The following is a 20,870-nucleotide window of genomic DNA, read 5'->3' on the forward strand; positions in this document are numbered from 1 at the left end:
TCGCCGTCTCCCGCTCCCTCTCCTGTCTGTCTCGCCGTCTCCCTCTCCCTCTCCTGTCTGTCTCGCCGTCTCCCGCTCCCTCTCCTGTCTGTCTCGCCGTCTCCCTCTCCCTCTCCTGTCTGTCTCGCCGTCTCCCTCTCCCTCTCCTGTCTGTCTCGCCGTCTCCCTCTCCCTCTCCTGTCTGTCTCGCCGTCTCCCTCTCCCTCTCCTGTCTGTCTCGCTGTCTCCCGCTCCCTCTCCTGTCTGTCTCGCCGTCTCCCGCTCCCTCTCCTGTCTGTCTCGCCGTCTCCCTCTCCCTCTCCCTCTCCTGTCTCGCTGTCTCCCGCTCCCTCTCCTGTCTGTCTCGCCGTCTCCCTCTCCCTCTCCTGTCTGTCTCGCCGTCTCCCTCTCCTGTCTGTCTCGCCGTCTCCCGCTCCCTCTCCTGTCTGTCTCGCCGTCTCCCTCTCCCTCTCCTGTCTGTCTCGCCGTCTCCCGCTCCCTCTCCTGTCTGTCTCGCCGTCTCCCTCTCTCTCTCCTGTCTGTCTCGCCGTCTCCCGCTCCCTCTCCCTCTCCTGTCTGTCTCGCCGTCTCCCGCTCCCTCTCCTGTCTGTCTCGCCGTCTCCCTCTCTCTCTCCTGTCTGTCTCGCCGTCTCCCTCTCTCTCTCCTGTCTGTCTCGCCGTCTCCCGCTCCCTCTCTCCTCTCCTGTCTGTCTCGCCGTCTCCTCTCCCTCTCCTGTCTGTCTCGCCGTCTCCCGCTCCTCTCCCTCTCCTGTCTGTCTCGCCGTCTCCCGCTCCCTCTCCTGTCTGTCTCGCCGTCTCCCTCTCCCTCTCCTGTCTGTCTCGCCGTCTCCTCTCCCTCTCCCTCTCCTGTCTGTCTCGCCGTCTCCCTCTCCCTCTCCTGTCTGTCTCGCCGTCTCCCTCTCCCACTCCCTCCTCTGTCTGTCTCGCCGTCTCCGCTCCCTCTCCTGTCGTCTCGCCGTCTCCCGCTCCCTCTCCTGTCTGTCTCGCCCGTCTCCCCTCTCCTCTCCTGTCTGTCTCGCCGTCTCCCTCTCCCTCGCCTGTCTGTCTCGCCGTCTCCCGCTCCCTCTCCTGTCTGTCTCGCCGTCTCCCTCTCCCTCTCCTTCTGTCTCGCCGTCTCCCTCTCCCTCTCCTGTCTGTCTCGCCGTCTCCCGCTCCCTCTCCTGTCTGTCTCGCCGTCTCCTCTCCCCGTCTGTCTCGCCGTCTCGCCTCTCCCTCTCCTGTCTGTCTCGCCGTCTCCCTCTCCCTCTCCTGTCTGTCTCGCCGTCTCCCTCCCCTCTCCTGTCTGTCTCGCCGTCTCCCTCTCCCTCTCCTGTCTGGCTCGCCGTCTCCCCGCTCCCTCTCCTGTCTGTCTCGCCGTCTCCCGCTCCCGCTCCCTCTCCTGTCTGTCTCGCCGTCTCCCGCTCCCTCTCCTGTCTGTCTCGCCGTCTCCCGCTCCCTCTCCCTCTCCTGTCTGTCTCGCCGTCTCCCGCTCCCTCTCCTGTCTGTCTCGCCGTCTCCATCTCCCTCTCCTGTCTGTCTCGCCGGTCTCCCTCTCCCTCTCCTGTCTGTCTCGCCGTCTCCCGCTCCCTCTCCTGTCTGTCTCGCCGTCTCCCGCTCCCCTCTCCTGTCTGTCTCGCCGTCTCCCGCTCCCTCTCCTGTCTGTCTCGCCGTCTCCCGCTCCCTCTCCTGTCTGTCTCGCCGTCTCCCGCTCCCTCTCCTGTCTGTCTCGCCGTCTCCCTCTCCCTCTCCTGTCTGTCTCGCCGTCTCCCGCTCCCTCTCCTGTCTGTCTCGCCGTCTCCCTCTCCCTCTCCCTCTCCTGTCTGTCTCGCGTCTCCCGCTCCCTCCCCTCTCCTGTCTGTCTCGCCGTCTCCCGCTCCCTCTCCTGTCTGTCTCGCCGTCTCCCGCTCCCTCTCCTGTCCTGTCTCGCCGTCTCCCGCTCCCTCTCCTGTCTGTCTCGCCGTCTCCCGCTCCCTCTCCCTCTCCTGTCTGTCTCGCCGTCTCCCGCTCCCTCTCCTGTCTGTCTCGCCGTCTCCCTCTCCCCTCTCCTGTCTGTCTCGCCGTCTCCCGCTCCCTCTCCTGTCTGTCTCGCCGTCTCCCTCTCCCTCTCCTGTCCCTGTCTCGCCGTCTCCCCGCTCCCCTCTCCTGTCTGTCTCGCCGCTCCCTCCCCCCGCTCCCTCTCCTGTCTGTCTCGCCGTTTCCCGCCTCCTCTCCTGCTGTCTCGCCGTCTCTCTCCCTCTCCTGTCTGTTCGCCGTCTCCCGCTCTCTCTGTCTGTCCTCGCCCGTCTCCCTCTCCCTCTCCTGTCTGTCCTCGGCCTGTCTCCCGCTCCCTCTCCCTCGTCCTGTCTCGGTCTCCTCTCTCCCGTCTGTCCTGTCTCGCCGTCTCCCGTCTCTCTGTCTGTCCTCGCCGTCTCCCTCTCCCTCTCCTGTCTGTCCTCGCCTCTCCCGCTCCCTCTCCTGTCTGGTCTCGCCGGTCTCCCGCTCCCTCTCCCCTCTCCTGTCTGTCCTCGCCGTCTCCCGCTCCCTCTCCTGTCTGTCCTCCGACGTCTCCCCGCTCCCTCTCCTGTCTGTCTCGCCGTCTCCCGCTCCCTCTCCTGTCTGTCCGCCGTCTCCCCCCCTCTCCCTCTCCTGTCTGTCTCGCCGTCTCCCGCTCCCTCTCCCTCTCCTGTCTGTCTCGCCGTCTCCCGCTCCCTCTCCCTCTCCTGTCTGTCTCGCCGTCTCCCTCTCCCTCTCCTGTCTGTCTCGCCGTCTCCCTCTCCCTCTCCTGTCTGTCTCGCCGTCTCCCGCTCCCTCTCCCTCTCCTGTCTGTCTCGCTGTCTCCCGCTCCCTCTCCTGTCTGTCTCGCCGTCTCCCGCTCCCTCTCCTGTCTGTCTCGCCGTCTCCCGCTCCCTCTCCTGTCTGTCTCGCCGTCTCCCGCTCCCTCTCCCTCTCCTGTCTGTCTCGCCGTCTCCCACTCCCTCTCCCTCTCCTGTCTGTCTCGCTGTCTCCCGCTCCCTCTCCCTCTCCTGTCTGTCTCGCTGTCTCCCGCTCCCTCTCCCTCTCCTGTCTGTCTCGCCGTCTCCCGCTCCCTCTCCTGTCTGTCTCGCCGTCTCCCGCTCCCTCTCCTGTCTGTCTCGCCGTCTCCCGCTCCCTCTCCTGTCTGTCTCGCCGTCTCCCGCTCCCTCTCCTGTCTGTCTCGCCGTCTCCCGCTCCCTCTCCTGTCTGTCTCGCCGTCTCCCGCTCCCTCTCCCTCTCCTGTCTGTCTCGCCGTCTCCCTCTCCTCTCCTGTCTGTCTCGCCGTCTCCCTCTCCCTCTCCCTCTCCTGTCTGTCTCGCCGTCTCCCGCTCCCTCTCCCTCTCCTGTCTGTCTCGCCGTCTCCCGCTCCCTCTCCCTCTCCTGTCTGTCTCGCCGTCTCCCTCTCCCTCTCCTGTCTGTCTCGCCGTCTCCCGCTCCCTCTCCCTCTCCTGTCTGTCTCGCCGTCTCCCGCTCCCTCTCCTGTCTGTCTCGCGTCTCCCGCTCCCTCTCCTGTCTGTCTCGCCGTCTCCCGCTCCCTCTCCTGTCTGTCTCGCCGTCTCCCGCTCCCTCTCCTGTCTGTCTCGCCGTCTCCCGCTCCCTCTCCTGTCTGTCTCGCCGTCTCCCGCTCCCTCTCCTGTCTGTCTCGCCGTCTCCCGCTCCCTCTCCTCCTGTCTGTCTCGCCGTCTCCCGCTCCCTCTCCCTCTCCTGTCTGTCTCGCCGTCTCCCGCTCCCTCTCCTGTCTGTCTCGCCGTCTCCCTCTCCCTCTCCTGTCTGTCTCGTCGTCTCCCGCTCCCTCTCCTGTCTGTCTCGCCGTCTCCCGCTCCCTCTCCCTCTCCTGTCTGTCTCGCCGTCTCCCTCTCCCTCTCCTGTCTGTCTCGCCGTCTCCCTCTCCCTCTCCTGTCTGTCTCGTCGTCTCCCGCTCCCTCTCCTGTCTGTCTCGCCGTCTCCCGCTCCCTCTCCCTCTCCTGTCTGTCTCGCCGTCTCCCTCTCCCTCTCCTGTCTGTCTCGCCGTCTCCCGCTCCCTCTCCCTCTCCTGTCTGTCTCGCCGTCTCCCGCTCCCTCTCCTGTCTGTCTCGCCGTCTCCCTCTCCCTCTCCTGTCTGTCTCGCCGTCTCCCGCTCCCTCTCCTGTCTGTCTCGCCGTCTCCCGCTCCCTCTCCCTCTCCTGTCTGTCTCGCCGTCTCCCTCTCCCTCTCCTGTCTGTCTCGCCGTCTCCCTCTCCCGCTCCCTCTCCTGTCTGTCTCGCCGTCTCCCGCTCCCTCTCCCTCTCCTGTCTGTCTCGCCGTCTCCCTCTCCCTCTCCTGTCTGTCTCGCCGTCTCCCTCTCCCTCTCCTGTCTGTCTCGCCGTCTCCCGCTCCCTCTCCCTCTCCTGTCTGTCTCGCCGTCTCCCTCTCCCTCTCCTGTCTGTCTCGCCGTCTCCCGCTCCCTCTCCCTCTCCTGTCTGTCTCGCCGTCTCCCTCTCCCTCTCCTGTCTGTCTCGCCGTCTCCCTCTCCCGCTCCCTCTCCTGTCTGTCTCGCCGTCTCCCGCTCCCTCTCCTGTCTGTCTCGCCGTCTCCCTCTCCCTCTCCTGTCTGTCTCGCCGTCTCCCTCTCCCTCTCCTGTCTGTCTCGCCGTCTCCCTCTCCTGTCTGTCTCGCCGTCTCCCGCTCCCTCTCCTGTCTGTCTCGCCGTCTCCCTCCTCCCTCTCCTGTCTGTCTCGCCGTCTCCCTCTCCTGTCTGTCTCGCCGTCTCCCCGCTCCCTCTCCTGTCTGTCTCGCCGTCTCCCGCTCTCTCTCCTGTCTGTCTCGCCGTCTCCCGCTCCCTCTCCCTCTCCTGTCTGTCTCGCCGTCTCCCGCTCCCTCTCCTGTCTGTCTCGCCGTCTCCCTCTCTCTCTCCTGTCTGTCTCGCCGTCTCCCGCTCCCTCTCCTGTCTGTCTCGCCGTCTCCCGCTCCCGCTCCCTCTCCTGTCTGTCTCGCCGTCTCCCGCTCCCTCTCCTGTCTGTCTCGCCGTCTCCCGCTCCCGCTCCCTCTCCTGTCTGTCTCGCCGTCTCCCGCTCCCGCTCCCTCTCCTGTCTGTCTCGCCGTCTCACTCTCCCTCTCCCTCTCCTGTCTGTCTCGCCGTCTCCCGCTCCCTCTCCCTCTCCTGTCTGTCTCGCCGTTCTCCCTCTCCCTCTCCTGTCTGTCTCGCCGTCTCCCGCTCCCTCTCCCTGTCTGTCTCGCCGTCTCCCTCTCCCTCTCCTGTCTGTCTCGCCGTCTCCCGCTCCCTCTCCTGTCTGTCTCGCCGTCTCCCTCTCCCTCTCCTGTCTGTCTCGCCGTCTCCCGCTCCCTCTCCTGTCTGTCTCGCCGTCTCCCTCTCCCTCTCCTGTCTGTCTCGCCGTCTCCCGCTCCCTCTCCCTCTCCTGTCTGTCTCGCCGTCTCCCTCTCCCTCTCCTGTCTGTCTCGCCGTCTCCCGCTCCCTCTCCTGTCTGTCTCGCCGTCTCCCTCTCCCTCTCCTGTCTGTCTCGCCGTCTCCCTCTCCCTCTCCTGTCTGTCTCGCCGTCTCCCGCTCCCTCTCCTGTCTGTCTCGCCGTCTCCCTCTCCCTCTCCTGTCTGTCTCGCCGTCTCCCTCTCCCTCTCCTGTCTGTCTCGCTGTCTCCCGCTCCCTCTCCCTCTCCTGTCTGTCTCGCCGTCTCCCGCTCCCTCTCCTGTCTGTCTCGCCGTCTCCCGCTCCCTCTCCTGTCTGTCTCGCCGTCTCCCGCTCCCTCTCCCTCTCCTGTCTGTCTCGCCGTCTCCCGCTCCCTCTCCTGTCTGTCTCGCCGTCTCCCGCTCCCTCTCCTGTCTGTCTCGCCGTCTCCCTCTCCCTCTCCTGTCTGTCTCGCCGTCTCCCTCTCCCTCTCCTGTCTGTCTCGCCGTCTCCCGCTCCCTCTCCTGTCTGTCTCGCCGTCTCCCGCTCCCTCTCCTGTCTGTCTCGCCGTCTCCCTCTCCCTCTCCTGTCTGTCTCGCCGTCTCCCTCTCCCTCTCCTGTCTGTCTCGCCGTCTCCCTCTCCTGTCTGTCTCGCCGTCTCCCGCTCCCTCTCCTGTCTGTCTCGCCGTCTCCCTCTCCCTCTCCTGTCTGTCTCGCCGTCTCCCGCTCCCTCTCCCTCTCCTGTCTGTCTCGCCGTCTCCCTCTCTCTCTCCTGTCTGTCTCGCCGTCTCCCTCTCCCTCTCCTGTCTGTCTCGCCGTCTCCCTCTCCCTCTCCTGTCTGTCTCGCCGTCTCCCTCTCCCTCTCCCTCTCCTGTCTGTCTCGCCGTCTCCCGCTCCCTCTCCCTCTCCTGTCTGTCTCGCCGTCTCCCGCTCCCTCTCCTGTCTGTCTCACCGTCTCCCGCTCCCTCTCCTGTCTGTCTCGCCGTCTCCCTCTCCCTCTCCTGTCTGTCTCGCCGTCTCCCGCTCCCTCTCCTGTCTGTCTCGCCGTCTCCCTCTCCCTCTCCTGTCTGTCTCGCCGTCTCCCTCTCCCTCTCCTGTCTGTCTCGCCGTCTCCCGCTCCCTCTCCTGTCTGTCTCGCCGTCTCCCTCTCCCGTCTGTCTTGCCGTCTCCCTCTCCCTCTCCTGTCTGTCTCGCCGTCTCCCTCTCCCTCTCCTGTCTGTCTCGCCGTCTCCCTCTCCCTCTCCTGTCTGTCTCGCCGTCTCCCTCTCCCTCTCCTGTCTGTCTCGCCGTCTCCCGCTCCCTCTCCTGTCTGTCTCGCCGTCTCCCGCTCCCTCTCCTGTCTGTCTCGCCGTCTCCCGCTCCCTCTCCTGTCTGTCTCGCCGTCTCCCTCTCCCTCTCCTGTCTGTCTCGCCGTCTCCCGCTCCCTCTCCCTCTCCTGTCTGTCTCGCCGTCTCCCGCTCCCTCTCCTGTCTGTCTCGCCGTCTCCATCTCCCTCTCCTGTCTGTCTCGCCGTCTCCCTCTCCCTCTCCTGTCTGTCTCGCCGTCTCCCGCTCCCTCTCCTGTCTGTCTCGCCGTCTCCCGCTCCCTCTCCTGTCTGTCTCGCCGTCTCCCGCTCCCTCTCCTGTCTGTCTCGCCGTCTCCCTCTCCCTCTCCTGTCTGTCTCGCCGTCTCCCGCTCCCTCTCCTGTCTGTCTCGCCGTCTCCCTCTCCCTCTCCCTCTCCTGTCTGTCTCGCCGTCTCCCGCTCCCTCTCCCGTCTGTCTCGCCGTCTCCCGCTCCCTCTCCCTCTCCTGTCTGTCTCGCCGTCTCCCTCTCCCTCTCCCTCTCCTGTCTGTCTCGCCGTCTCCCGCTCCCTCTCCCTCTCCTGTCTGTCTCGCCGTCTCCCGCTCCCTCTCCTGTCTGTCTCGCCGTCTCCCGCTCCCTCTCCCTCTCCTGTCTGTCTCGCCGTCTCCCGCTCCCTCTCCTGTCTGTCTCGCCGTCTCCCGCTCCCTCTCCTGTCTGTCTCGCCGTCTCCCGCTCCGTCTCCTGTCTGTCTCGCCGTCTCCCTCTCCCTCTCCTGTCTGTCTCGCCGTCTCCCTCTCCCGCTCCCTCTCCTGTCTGTCTCGCCGTCTCCCGCTCCCTCTCCTGTCTGTCTCGCCGTCTCCCGCTCCCTCTCCCTCTCCTGTCTGTCTCGCCGTCTCCCGCTCCCTCTCCTGTCTGTCTCGTCGTCTCCCTCTCCCTCTCCTGTCTGTCTCGCCGTCTCCCGCTCCCTCTCCTGTCTGTCTCGCCGTCTCCCGCTCCGTCTCCTGTCTGTCTCGCCGTCTCCCTCTCCCTCTCCTGTCTGTCTCGCCGTCTCCCTCTCCCGCTCCCTCTCCTGTCTGTCTCGCCGTCTCCCTCTCCCTCTCCTGTCTGTCTCGCCGTCTCCCTCTCCCGCTCCTGTCTGTCTCAATACTGCCCCCATTCTCCTGCAGCAGACAGGCACAGCAGTCCTGCTGCTGTGCATATGGCTGCCACTAACCTGCAGTGACTTGCTGTCATTATTTATTCGGGGCAGTTTGGTGAAATATTACTCCTTTGTGCTGCTGCATCCTTCTATGATTCTATGTATTCCTAAAATCATTGGCTTCATAAATGTGATATTCCAGCTGCTCATCTGTACGTTCATGTCTGGAAACATCACTACACTGGGTCAGCAAACCTACAGCCCCCAAGTTTCAGCTTCCACTTCCTCCTGCTTACTGTTGCTCTCTGCAACCTTCAAACGAGAAATGCAATCAAATGAGAAGGGTGAAACAAGAGCACATTTGTTGGTGTTTAACCTTCACATTCCTAGAAAACATCACCAATTGTCTGGTATGAAAAACATAAGACGAATGTGAAATGAACTTTCAGATATGAATGCTGTTCTCACCAGTAGCTCATTTATGAAATTGACATGAGAGGTTACCTGAAATACACAAGAGAAACACAGATATGAATGAATACGCCTCCGTGAAACAGAATTCCCCATTTTTTTCAACATTGCAATAACATTCCGGTAAATTTAGCTTCTCTCAGAAAGCTTAGGACAGGAATTTTAGTTTGGCCGGCAAGCACACACCTGACCCACTCGAGCATGAAATGACGCACGTTGTTTTTGGCCTTTGCATTTTTTTTTGAAACCTCATCCACAGGCAGGATGAGGTTTCCAAAAGCAAATAAAATAAAATAAATACTTTAATTTTTCATTAATAACGTGTCCATGCTCATGTGACAGTCACATGAGGGGGGCACAGTTCATTACATTTTTTTTTATATCTCTTCATCTCGCAGAGGCACAGAGCTGCCTCAGGGAGATTAGGCAGCGCTCACTCGTGTGTAAAAGCATGAAGTTCGTGCGCGGCCAGCTCACACTCTCCCTCTTCCTCCCTCGCCCCTCCGCCCCCCTGCCCCCTCCAATTCAATCACTGCCAACTCATATAGCATATCACAGGTTGACACCTCATTTTTAGGTATACCTGGTGCTGCTCCTGACATGCCCTCCTGCACTCTTCACTGAACCAGGGTTGATCCCCTGGCTTGATGGTAATGGTAGACTGGGGGATATGCCAGGCTATGAGGTTACGGATTGTGTTCGAGTACAATTCTGCTGCTGCTGATGGCCCACAGCGCCTCATAGAGGGCCAGTCTTGAGTTGCTAGATCTGTTTGAAATCTATCCCATTTAGCACAGCGGTAATGCCACACAACACGATGGAGGATATCTTCAATGTGAAGGTGGGACTTTTGTCTCCACATGGACTGTATGGTGTTCACTCCTGCCAATACTGTCATGGACAGATGCATCTGCAGCAGGCAGGTTGGTGAGGATGAGGTCAAGTATGTTTTTCCCTCTTGTTGGTTCCCTCACCATCTGCTGCAGACCCAGTCTCATGGCTGTGTCCTTTAGGACTTGGCCAGCTCAGTCTGTGGTGGTGCTACCGAGCCACTCTTGGTGATGGACACTGAAGTCCCCCACCCAGAATACATTCTGCACCCTTGTCACTCTCAGAGCTTCCCCCAAGTGGTGTTCAACATGGAGGAGCACTGATTCACCAGCCGAGAGAGGGCGGTACGTGGTAATCAGCAGGAGGTTTCCTTGCCCATGTTTGACCTGATGCCGTGAGAATTCATGGGGTCCAAAATCGATGTTGGGGGCTCCCAGGGCAACTCCCTCCCAACTGTATACCACTGTGCTGTCACCTCTGCTGGGTCTGTCCTGCCGGTGGGACAGGACATACCCAGAGATGGTTATGATGGTGTCTGGGACATTATCTGTAAGATATGATCCCGTGAGGATGACTGTGTCAGGCTGTTGCTTGACTAGTCTGTAAGATAGCTCTCCCAATCTTGGCACTAGCCCCCAGATGTTAGTAAGGAGGACTCTGCAGGGGTGACAGGGCTGAGATTGCCGTTGTCGTTTCTGGTGCCTAGGTCAATGCCGGGTGGTCCATCCAGTTTCATTCCTTGTTGACTTTCTAGCAGTTTGTTACAACTGAGTGGCTTGCTGGGCCATTTCAGAGGGCATTTAAGAGTCAACCACATTGCTGTGGGTCTAGTCACATGTAGGCCAGACCACGTAAGGATGGCAGATTTCCTTCCCTAATGGGCATTATTGAACCAGATGGGTTTTTACAACAATCAACAATGGTTTCATGGTCATCATTAGACTTTTAATTCCAGATTATTTTTGATTGAATTCAAATTCCACCATCTGCTGTGGTGGGATTCGAACCTGAGCATTACCCTGGGTCTCTGGATTACTAATCAAGCGACAATGCCACTATGCCACTGCCTATCCACCATGTGGGGGTGGGGGGGGGGGGGTGGAATTTGTAAAGAAGGATAAAAATTTGAAAATCAAGGCTTTGCTTTGGGAGCACAGGTGGGTGGGTCAGCGAGCACGGGGCTGATAGGAGAACGGGACTTTGTGCGAGTTAAGATGGGCAGTAGAGTTTTGGACAATCTCAAATTTATGGAGGGTGGACTGGGAGACTAGCCAAGAATGAGGTGGAATAGTTGTGTCCAGGGTAACAAAGGCATGGAGGAGGCTTTCAGCAGCAGATGAGCTGTGACAGAGACAAAATTAAATGAAAGTTATGAAGGTGGAAATAGACAGTCATAGTGATGGCACGAATATGTGGTTGGAAGCTCATCTCAAGGTCAAATATGACAAGAATGTGAACAATTAGTGTCAGACAGTTGCCAGGGAGGGAGAAGGAATCGGTTTTGTGCTATTGTTTTCTGTTTAACATTCCTGCCACCCTGCTCATTACCACAGCGCATCCAGACACAATCCTATCACTCCACACACTCTCACCTGCACATAGACACCTGCTCAGAAGGGAGTGGTAAGTGTGGATCAGAAGGGCTTTCACTGGGTGAAGGCCTGAACACTAGTGAGAATAAGAAGATGGGAGTGAAACAGAGTCATGAGTTCACACAACTGGTAAATCAAAAGCTCCTCACTGAGGTTCCTGGAGCTCAGGTAGCAAGTTCCAAGCTTATGGACATGGATCTCAGACACAGGCAGTAGCCGACAGTTTCCATGCAGAGAGTTGAATGATTGACAAGTGGGAGGAGTCTATTAACCACAGTGCCACCACATTATCAGAAGTGTCCCACAATTGTGGAGATCTGGGAAGCGAATAGTCCTGTTCGAGACACACTGAATAGAAGAGGGAGGAATGAATGAATTATCCCATTGCCTTTGGTGGCCTCAGGATGTCTCAGGGCTCCTCACATTCCAGTAAACATCTTTTGACATCACTCCTGCAACTGGGGCAAATGCAGCTGCAAATTCCCACACTGAGATAAATGACCAGGAGTCTGCCATCGTCACCATCTTCTGCGTTTCTCCAAATATACCCAGCTCTGAACTCCAAACGCTTTGTAGGATTAGAATAAACTAGCTACATGCAGCATAAACAAAGTGTTAAAGAATCACGGGGGATGATTGGAGTTTTAGAGAATTTTTGGTGAATGTCATTTATAGCTTGAACACAGAGCTGTGAATTCATTCCTGTCTACTATCTTTTATCTTTCAGATGAGAGGTTAAATTAAAGTCCCATCTGAAGAGGACTAGAAGATCCTATGACACGACTGGAAGAAGAACAGGGGAGTTTTCCCCAGTGTCCTGGCCAATATTTATCGTTAAATCGATATCACAGAAGCAGATTTATCTGCTCATTATCACATTGCTGTTTGTGAGAGCTTGCTGTGCACAAATTGACTGCTGTTTCTTATATTGCAACAGTGCCTGCACTTCATTGATTGTAAGATGCTTTCAGATATCCTATGGTCATAAAAGGCACTGTAGAAATTTCAATCCTTTCACATTCTGGCAGTTGAATGATTCCATGGTAAATGATTTGAAAAGGCACATAGCAGAAATATTTATCAGTGTAAGATTTTGTGAAGATACAGAGAGAAAGGAAAACAGGAACAAGTGGATATGAGTTGGTTTCATTTGGTGAGATGACCAAATTTGCTGGAAGCACTGGTCTGTTAGTCGCTCTCTCCTTTCTTTGGCTGCTGGTTTTCCTGCCTATGTCCTTCCCTTTCTGTATACTCTCTTCATGTTGTGGGGAGCTTCTACCATCCCCTCCTTCATCTTCATTTTCAGCACCTTCAACTTCCTGTAAGCAAATCTTCTCTTGTAGAAATGTCGTGTAATGCACAGCAAGCTCTAATGATTCTTGACACTCTGGCTGGGCTGAGCTACATTGTAACCTTCCTCCAGATTTACCCAGCACCTGAATGAAGACTGCAGAATGCCTATTATTTGCTGCAAGGCACCTTTCCCTGATGTGGAATTGGGTCTCGGTTGTCCCCTCTCTCTGCAGAAGCCATATTGGAGCATTGTGCAATACTGCAGGATAAATGTTACAGCAGATCATTGAGTATTGACAGGATTTACACTGCATGAGCTGGATCTTGATTATGAAAGCACTTCCTATTCATAAAACTGAGCGGATTTTCATTTGGGGCTTTTCAGATCTGCAGCCAGATGTTGTAGTAAGCAAAAGAGGCACAGGAGTGGACTGTCTGGCCCCTTGAGCTCGCTCAGCCATTCAATGCAACCATGACTGAGAGCACCTGCGCTCTCTCTCTGTTTCCCTAGTTTTTTTTGGGAGCAATATGAATTGTGGAGCCTTCTTAAACAGAGCATATATCACCTTCCAGGGTAGAGTCTCACCTAAGAAATGTGACAATGCTGTTGACTGGAAGGATCCAGTCATAAATGAAGCAATGCAGTAGCCTGGTACAGCAGGTGCTGCTTGCCCATAGGGGAAGAGACATACTGGTCTACAATCAGCAGCTTACATACTTCCCCAGTTACCTTGGCGGGTGGAGGGGATGGGGAGAGGATTCATTCAGCCTCCAGGATGATGATCTTTTCGTCTTTAGACAGTGTGTCTCCCTCCCCTCCACCTTCTCCTCCACTATCCTTCCCACTTGCCCCACCCACTTTCCTGCTGCTCCCCACTTTCCTTTTTTGTCCCTCTCCACTTCCCTCTACTCCCCACTTGCATCTTACCATATCTATATGTTTGTCAATGTCACTCATGCGATCTTCAACAGTATTTTTGAAGTTCTTCAAATTATTCATTTCTTGCACCATCTCCTCCATCAAAGACATAACCTGCAACACAGTCAGCACGATGAGTAATATCCATTTCTGAAACAATATCCCAAGTCAAAGACAGAGAGTGCAGATCATAGGACTGACAGCCATCCCACACTTAGTTTGAGATCTCAGGCAAAGATTCTACAACTGGTCACACAGTCCCAGGGTAAACTCCCTGACCACTATCCTCTGCCTTTACTGGAAGCTGCATGAGCACAAGGAGCAAGGACAGGCCCAGTGCTCCTGCTTCCACAGATCAATACTTTGCTCACTGTCATGTCCCAGTCTATTCTGAACTTCAGACTAATTTTTATATTTTAAAAATACTGACCACAAAAGACTATAAAAAAATGGCTGCCCAAGGATCATCTGACTTCTCTTTGTATTGAAACTAGTCCTGTCTCAAGAGGGAACAAAAGGAGCCTTCCAGGCTGATTGACTTAACGCCCTTTCCTGAGGTGAATGTAAAAGAGTAATTTCAAATTGAATGGGCCATTGCTGAAAATAAGAGGCATTTTTTGTCAGAGCTTTTTTCTTGCACTCATCAGGACATTTCACGAGAATACAAATCCAAGAGAGACAACAAATTTATACTGTATGTGAGTGCTGATTTGTTGGCAAGTGGACTCTGATTGGTAGAGGCTTTGCCATGGAGAATGCACCAATTGATGGTGATTGACAGTTAACTGCCAAGCATTCTTTGCAATTTAAACCAGGCAGCTTGACTGTGATTGGTCAAGGCACTGCCTTGAGGAATGAACCAGCAAATGTCTGTCACTTATTTTGTTTATATGAAACAGGTGCAATTGTATGTACATGTTCTTTCTGTCCGCAAAGAACAGGGCCCTGTGTATTAATATATGTAGCTCCAGTACACGCAAATGTGCCACACTGTGAGCCCGACTGACAATTTTAAATTGGTTGTCAACATAATGTTTAAGATACTGAGGATTATTTAGCAAATATTGTCCAATCGCAGAATCACATCTAATGTTGGACACTGTATTTTGAGTTTGCAAGTACGGACTGGTTGGTTACGGTCTGTGCCCTGCCCGTTGTGAACAGTGGAAGGGACGTGGTGTTCCATATGATCCATCAGTCTTTGGGACAAATGGCCTACATACCTAGCATCACACTAGCACTGAAATTCATTCACCACATCACTCAATGTGTGTGATAGACAGAACATCTTTTTGGCTTGACAGCAGCATCCTGGTAGTGGTGAATATCACTCATGTTGTTACTGCATATTAGCAGCGTGAAACAGCTAGCTTCACCTGTTGCTCAAATTTTTTGAGATGCTTTACCCTTCCAGGGTAATTTGAGATAGACTGGGCACTTTTCAGGGTAGAAAGTAACGGCCTGAGGCCTGATCATGAGTATGTGTGATATACAGTGTGAAATGATCTGATCAGGGTAGCCATTATCCTGCAGGATGTCTTTGATGCCCCTATTTCAGCATCAAGCTTGCATGGTCAGTAAATTGATTGAAACATAAGATTCTGAGGGGTCTTGACAGGGTGGATGTGGAGATGATGTTTCCTCTTGTGGGAGAATCTCGAACCAGAACAGAAACAGAAAATGCTGGAAAAACTCAGCAGGTCAGGCAGCATCTGTGGAGAGAGAAGCAGAGTTAACATTTTGAGTCTGTATGACCCTTCTTCAGAGCCATATGGACTCGAAACGTCATCTCTGTTTCTCTCTCCACAGATGCTGTCAAGCCTGCTGAGTTTTTCCAGTATTTTTTGTTTTTGTTTCAGATTTCTAGCATCCGCAGTATTTTGCTTTTAATCTAGAACCAGGGGTCATTGTTTAAAAATAAGGCGTCACCCATTTAGAATAGAGATGAGGCAAAATTTTTTCACTCAGAGGGTTGAGGATCTTTGGAACTCTCTTCCTGAAAAGGTGGTGGAAACAGAATCTTTGAATATTTTTAGGGCAGAAGTGAATAGGGTCTTGGTAAGCAAGGGGGTGATAGGTTATCGGGGGTAGGTGGGATGCAGATTTCAGGTTACTATCAGATCAGCCAAGATCTTATTAAATGGCGGAGCAGGTTGGAGGGGCTGAGTGGCCTACTCTGCTCCTTGTTCATATGTATAAATGACTTGGGCCTGATATACAAGGTTGCTGATAAGGCCAAATCTTATAGAGCATAGAACTGTAAGAACCTAAACACGTATACTGACCAGTGAAGGTAGGCTTGCGGTAGACCGTGTTAGAGAATCCCCTCTCAGATTTCTCAACTGGTACATCAAAGAAAGGGAGTTCATTTGACTGCTTCATTTCAAAGGTGAATTTGAGCACAGGATGGAGCCCATTAAGACATGGAAGGAAATTGTTACATGCAGCAGCTGAGTGGAAGAGTGGGCCTAAATTCTGGAATTTAGGGGAATGATATAATTGAAACATATAAGATTCTATGAGATTAGGCAGGATAGGTGCTGATACATTGTTTTCCCCTGACTGGTGAGGCTAGAATGATTGTCACTGTCTCAGGATAAAGGGTCATCATTTAGAACTGAGAGGAGAAATTTCTTTGTTCAGAGAGTTGTGAATCTTTGGAGTTCAGTATCTCAGAAGCCTGCAGTGGCTGCATCATTGACTATATTGAAGGCTGAGATCAATAAATTTTTGGACTGTTAGGGAATCACGATATGGAGATGGGTGGGAGTATGAAATTGTGGTCAAGGATCAGCCATGGTCATGTTGAATGGCAGAGTAGGCTCGTGGGGCTGACTGCTCTCCTCCTGTTCAGATTTCTTTATGTTCCCTTTTCCATCATTCTCGGTTGAGTTTCTTTGCCCTCTGGAGGATTGGTTTTGGAGACACTGGCAGAAGCTTATTCCATTCTATACTCCAGGGATTGAAATTAGGGCCACTACTCTATTGATTAATGATTTGGGTTTGGGGGATACACAAAATAATTTCAAAGTCCACATGTGATGCAAAGCTTGGAAATGTAAACTGAAAATTTGAATTTGTTTAGACATTGCAGGGACCAAGTCTGGAGGATCGCAGGGACCGAAACTGGAGGATTGCAGGGACCGAGTCTGGAGGATCGCAGGGATCTATTTGGGAATTGCAAGGATTGAGTTATGAGATGTCATAAAGTTATTGGAATTTAACATAAGGTAGGAAGTGTGTGTATAATGTGTGTGTGTGTGTGTGTGACTTAATTGAATTAAAGACAGCTGGTCTGAAGGCTTTGATGTATCAGCAGAGAAGCTAGGTTTGAAATGTTAAATACGTAAACATGGCTGAAGTTTTAGAATTTGATGTATAATGGGAAAATTTGCATTTTTAGATAAACCGGAGTAATTTGAATTTCAAGAGAGATGGTAAAATGTTACACCTAGCCAGAAGCCAACAGTGTGCTTATTTTACCCAAAGTTTACTAATAAAATTGGTTTTATGAAAGATTTTTATTATTAGAAAAGTAGAGTTGAAAGACATATTGGAACAATGGGATTTACATTGAATAGAGAGAAACCTGTATAAAGGAGATGAGATTATGTGTAAGAGGAAGGCATTCTAAGATCTAACAAGTGTGAAAAGTCTCCAGCCTCTTGGCCTCAAGTTGCTGTCTACACAAACTGAAGTGAAGAATACTCACTTTGAATTTGACTGTTCAGGGTATCGTGTTACTTTGCCTGGGTCTTTTAAGGTCTATGTGTTTTGCTGTTACCTTAATGGAGGTGTAACTGGAGTTAGATTAACTAGGGGAGCTAGGAGTTATCATAGTAATTATTTGTAAATCTATGTATGTGCTCAAAATCTTTTTTTCAAATAAAGTTTTAATTTAGTTTTGCAAGAAACCTATAAGACTCAGTGATCTTATTACAACGGAGTTCAAGGCACGCATCTTAAAATAAATACAAATTGTAAAATAGTTGTGGCAGTTGTTTCAAGTTTCCCTCTAGGATTTGAAAAGCTCAGCATTTACCATCTGCTGTGCCATAACAGAGATTGCAGGGATTGAGTTTGGGGATCGCAGGGATAGAGTGAAGTTGGTTGTGACTGCTACTTTCTGCTATTTGCATTAATAATCTAGATGTACCTACAACACAGAGGCTGCAGCACCACCAGGTGGTTGCAGCATGTTCTGAAAATTTACAGATGTTATAAAGAGCTTTGAGTGTTCAGACAGTAAATAATACTCAACACAAAAATAAAAATACCTGGAAAAACTCAGCAAGTCTGGCAGCATCTGCGGAGAGGAACACAGTTAACATTTCAAGTCCGTATGACTCTTCAACAGAACTAAGGAAAAATAGAAAAGAGGTGAAATATAAGCTGGTTTAAGGGGGAGGTGGGACAGGTAGAGCTGGATAGAGGGCCAGTGATAGGTGGAGATTGCCAAAAGATGTCACAGACAAAAGGACAAAGAGGTGTTGAAGGTGGTGATATTATCCAAGGAATGTGCTAATTAAGGGTAGAAAGCAGGACAAGCAAGGTACAGATAGCCCTAGTGGAGGTGGAGTGGGGGGGGGGGAAGGGAAGGGATCGAAATAGGCTAAAAGGTAGAGATAAAACAATGGATGAAAATACATTTAAAAATAATGGAAATAGGTGGGAAAAGAAAAATCTATATAAATTATTGGAATAAAAAGGGGGGGAGGAAATCGGAAAGGGGGTGGGGATGAAGGAGAGAGTTCATGATGTAAAATTGTTGAACTCAATATTCAGTCCGGAAGGCTGTAAATGCCTAGTCGGAAGATGAGGTGCCGTCCCTCCAGTTTGCGTTGAGCTTCACTGGAACATTGCAGCAGGCCAAGGACGAACATGTGGGCATGGGTTTGGAAGGTGCAGTCTAAGGAGCCTTGGTGAATTCCTGCAGTGCATCTGATAGGGAGAAACTGCTTCTAATGGCAGGAGGGTCAGTAACCAGGAGGGTCAGTAACCAGGAGGGTCAGTAACCAGAGGACACAAATTGAAGAAAACTGCCAAAAACGCTGAGCTGGGGGAGGGTTGTGGGGGAGATTTGTGGGGGAGAGTTGAGGAAACTTTTTTTTAAACACAGTGAGGTGTTGCAATCTGGGGGTGAGCTGCCTGAAAGGTCCCTGGAAACAGATTCAATAATAAATTTCAAAAGGGGATTGGGCGAATACTTGCAGGGCAATGAAGAGTGGGACTAATAGGATAGCACTTTCAAAGAGCAGACACAGGTATGAAGGACTGAATGGCCTCTGTCTGTGCTGCATCATTATTTATTCTATGATCATTATCCAGGAATATGCTCAGAAAAGTGCGTATGATGATTTAGAGTGAAGGCAGTGCTGGATTTGATTTGAGAACCTTTCCCCTCGACAATGACAAGAATCCCTCCCTCCGGGATCATGAATAACTAATGACCCTGGAAGGAAGCACCTTGGGGAATGTGGAGAAGGCAAAATGTACAAAAATAGTAAATAACTCAGAAATGTTATTATCTGTTAAAGTTACATATTCCTTTTTTACTGACTTGCATTCAGATTTCCTGGCAATCCATGTTTAAAAGTAAAGCATAAATATTGTAAAGTCCAATGAAATATTTAAACTGCTCTTGTTTTTTTTGCAACATTGCAATTTGCTCAAGTCCTGAACATCGAGAGAGGCTGGTTCCTCACAGAGGGGCTGAACTAGACAAAGTTGTGATGGCATCATTTACACATCATCCCCATTACCAGTTAACAAGTGACAGGACTGATTCCACCTCATACTTCAGCTTGAAAACTCATGTATAACACAAACTTTGAGCTTTATGACAGCTTCATTTTATCCTGCTCTCCTTACAAAGCTCAAAGCACATAATATCAGGAATAAACAGCTCAAGGATATAATACACACAACAAAGCACAGAGTTATACCAGGAACTTTCCATAAAAGCTGATGGCTAAATAGACTCTCTCTGTCAGTTATAACTTCCACCTGGAAGTTCCCCTTTCCCCTCCAAGCCACTCGCCATCCTGATTTGGAAATATATCACCGTTCCTTCACGGTCACTGAGTCAAAATCCTGGTGCTCCCTCCCTAACAGCACTGTGGGTGTACCTACACCACATGGACTGCAGTGGTCCAAGAAGGCAGCTCACCATCACCTTCTCAAGGGGCAATTAGAAATGGGCAATAAACGCTGGGCTAGCCAGCAATGCCCACAGGCCATGAAAGAATAAAAAAGAAACAGTGCTTTCATGTTCAGGAACAACGTTAAGGCTGACAGTGTAACGACAATCTGTGGAATGTTAATGTCAGTGAGCCAAAGAGGAGCTCTGGCAGGCTTAGTATTTGCTTCACCAACTCTTGCTGAACAAGATTTAATATCTCCTCCGTGGGTGGGAGATATGGAAAAGCAATAGACTATGTTGTGGCACCAAATGAAACATCAACTGCTCAGCACCCACTGACCCAAAGTTACGGTTAGTCAGAACAATAAAACAAGTCTCAACAACTCAAACTGCTTTGTGCAAGAACCAATCACTGGGATAGGTTGACAGACAAACATTTAAACAAGAACATTATGTTCACATCAGAGCTAGTGGCAAGCCCTCAACATTCATCGTTGCCTCACTCAGAAACTCAACAAGCATAAACATGCAATGCAAGAGAACCCATTTCCTGTGCTACAAAATACCTCAGTCCCTTCTCAGTTAGTAGCAACATTAGGCTCCTCACCTCAATAACACAACTCCCATCAACAACTATTAATACAATGGACTAGGGCCATAGCGCAGGTAGAAATGGCCACAAATAGCCCAGTAAAACCCAGAATATACGCTCAGAGTCCCAACCTCACTAAACCCTAGAGTATTGCAGGCATTACATTCGGACACAGCACAGGCACACCAGCCCAGTGGATCCTGTAAAGTTCTCATCAAACTAGGGGCTCGTGCCAAAATTGGGAGAGCTGTCCCACAGACTATTCAAGCAACAGTCTAACATTGTCACACTCACAGAATCATTCCTCATTGACAATGTTCCAGGCACCACCATCACAATCCCTATGGGTATGTCTTGTCCCAGTCGGGAGGGGGTTGCCTTGGGAGTCCTCAACATTGACTCCAAACCCAATCAAGTCTCAAGGCATCAGGTCAAACATGTGCAAGGAAACCTCCTGCTGATTGCCACCAACAGCTCCCCCCTCAGCTGATGAATCAGTGCTCCTCCACGTTGAACACCAATTGGAAGAAGCACTAAGGGTGGAAATGGCACAGAATGGACTCTGGGTGGGAGACTTCAATGTCCATCACCAAGAGTGGATCAGTAGCACCATCGCTGACCAAGCTGGCTGAGTCCTGAAGGATATAGCTGCCAGACTGGGTTTGCATTGGGTGGTGAGGGAAACAACACAAGGGAAAAATCTACCTGTGGCAGATGCATCTGTCCATGACTTTATTGATAGGAGTGACCACTGCACAGTCCTTGTGGAGACGAAGTCCCACCTTCATGCTGAGGACACCCCCTCTATCGTGTTGTGTAGTATTACCACCATCTAAATGGGATAAAATAATAACAGATCTAGCAACTCAAAACTTGGTATCTATGAGGTGCTGTGCACTACTGACAACAGCAGATTGTATACAGCCACAATCTGCAACATTGTGGCCTGGCATTTTGGTCATGCCATGATTACCATCAAGCTAAGAGACCAACCTTGGTTCAATGGGAAGTGCAGGAGAGCATGCTAAGGGCAGCACCAGGTGCAATTGAAAATCAGGTACCAACTTGGCAACCCTACAACCCAGGACTATACTCATGCTGAACAGCAGAAGCAGTATGCTACAGACAGAGCTACGCAATCACACAACCAATTGATTAGGTCAAAGTTCTGCAGTCCTGCAACATCCAGTCATGAATGAAGATAAATAATTACTCAGTGATCGTGAATTAATAACATCCAAGCCACACAAGTGCCAGGCAACGACCAGCTCCAGGAGAGAGT

The 20,870-nt window shown here is 52.2% G+C and overlaps 1 protein-coding gene across 1 annotated transcript in view; it reads right to left on the reverse strand.

Annotated features, from left to right (window-relative positions):
* The window catches only part of LOC121293973, a 217,818-nt gene that overhangs the window by 187,455 nt on the left and 9,493 nt on the right, over nt 1-20,870 (reverse strand). The window contains exons 2-3 of the mRNA XM_041217474.1: nt 12,864-12,968; nt 8,217-8,252 (exon numbers count right to left, since the gene is read on the reverse strand). Of these exons, the coding sequence (XP_041073408.1) occupies nt 8,217-8,252; nt 12,864-12,968 (141 nt within the window). The remainder of the gene's footprint in view (nt 1-8,216; nt 8,253-12,863; nt 12,969-20,870) is intronic.

Source organism: Carcharodon carcharias, chromosome 22 (genome assembly GCF_017639515.1).
Source record: "Carcharodon carcharias isolate sCarCar2 chromosome 22, sCarCar2.pri, whole genome shotgun sequence".
Classification (NCBI taxonomy): Eukaryota; Metazoa; Chordata; class Chondrichthyes; order Lamniformes; family Lamnidae; genus Carcharodon; species Carcharodon carcharias.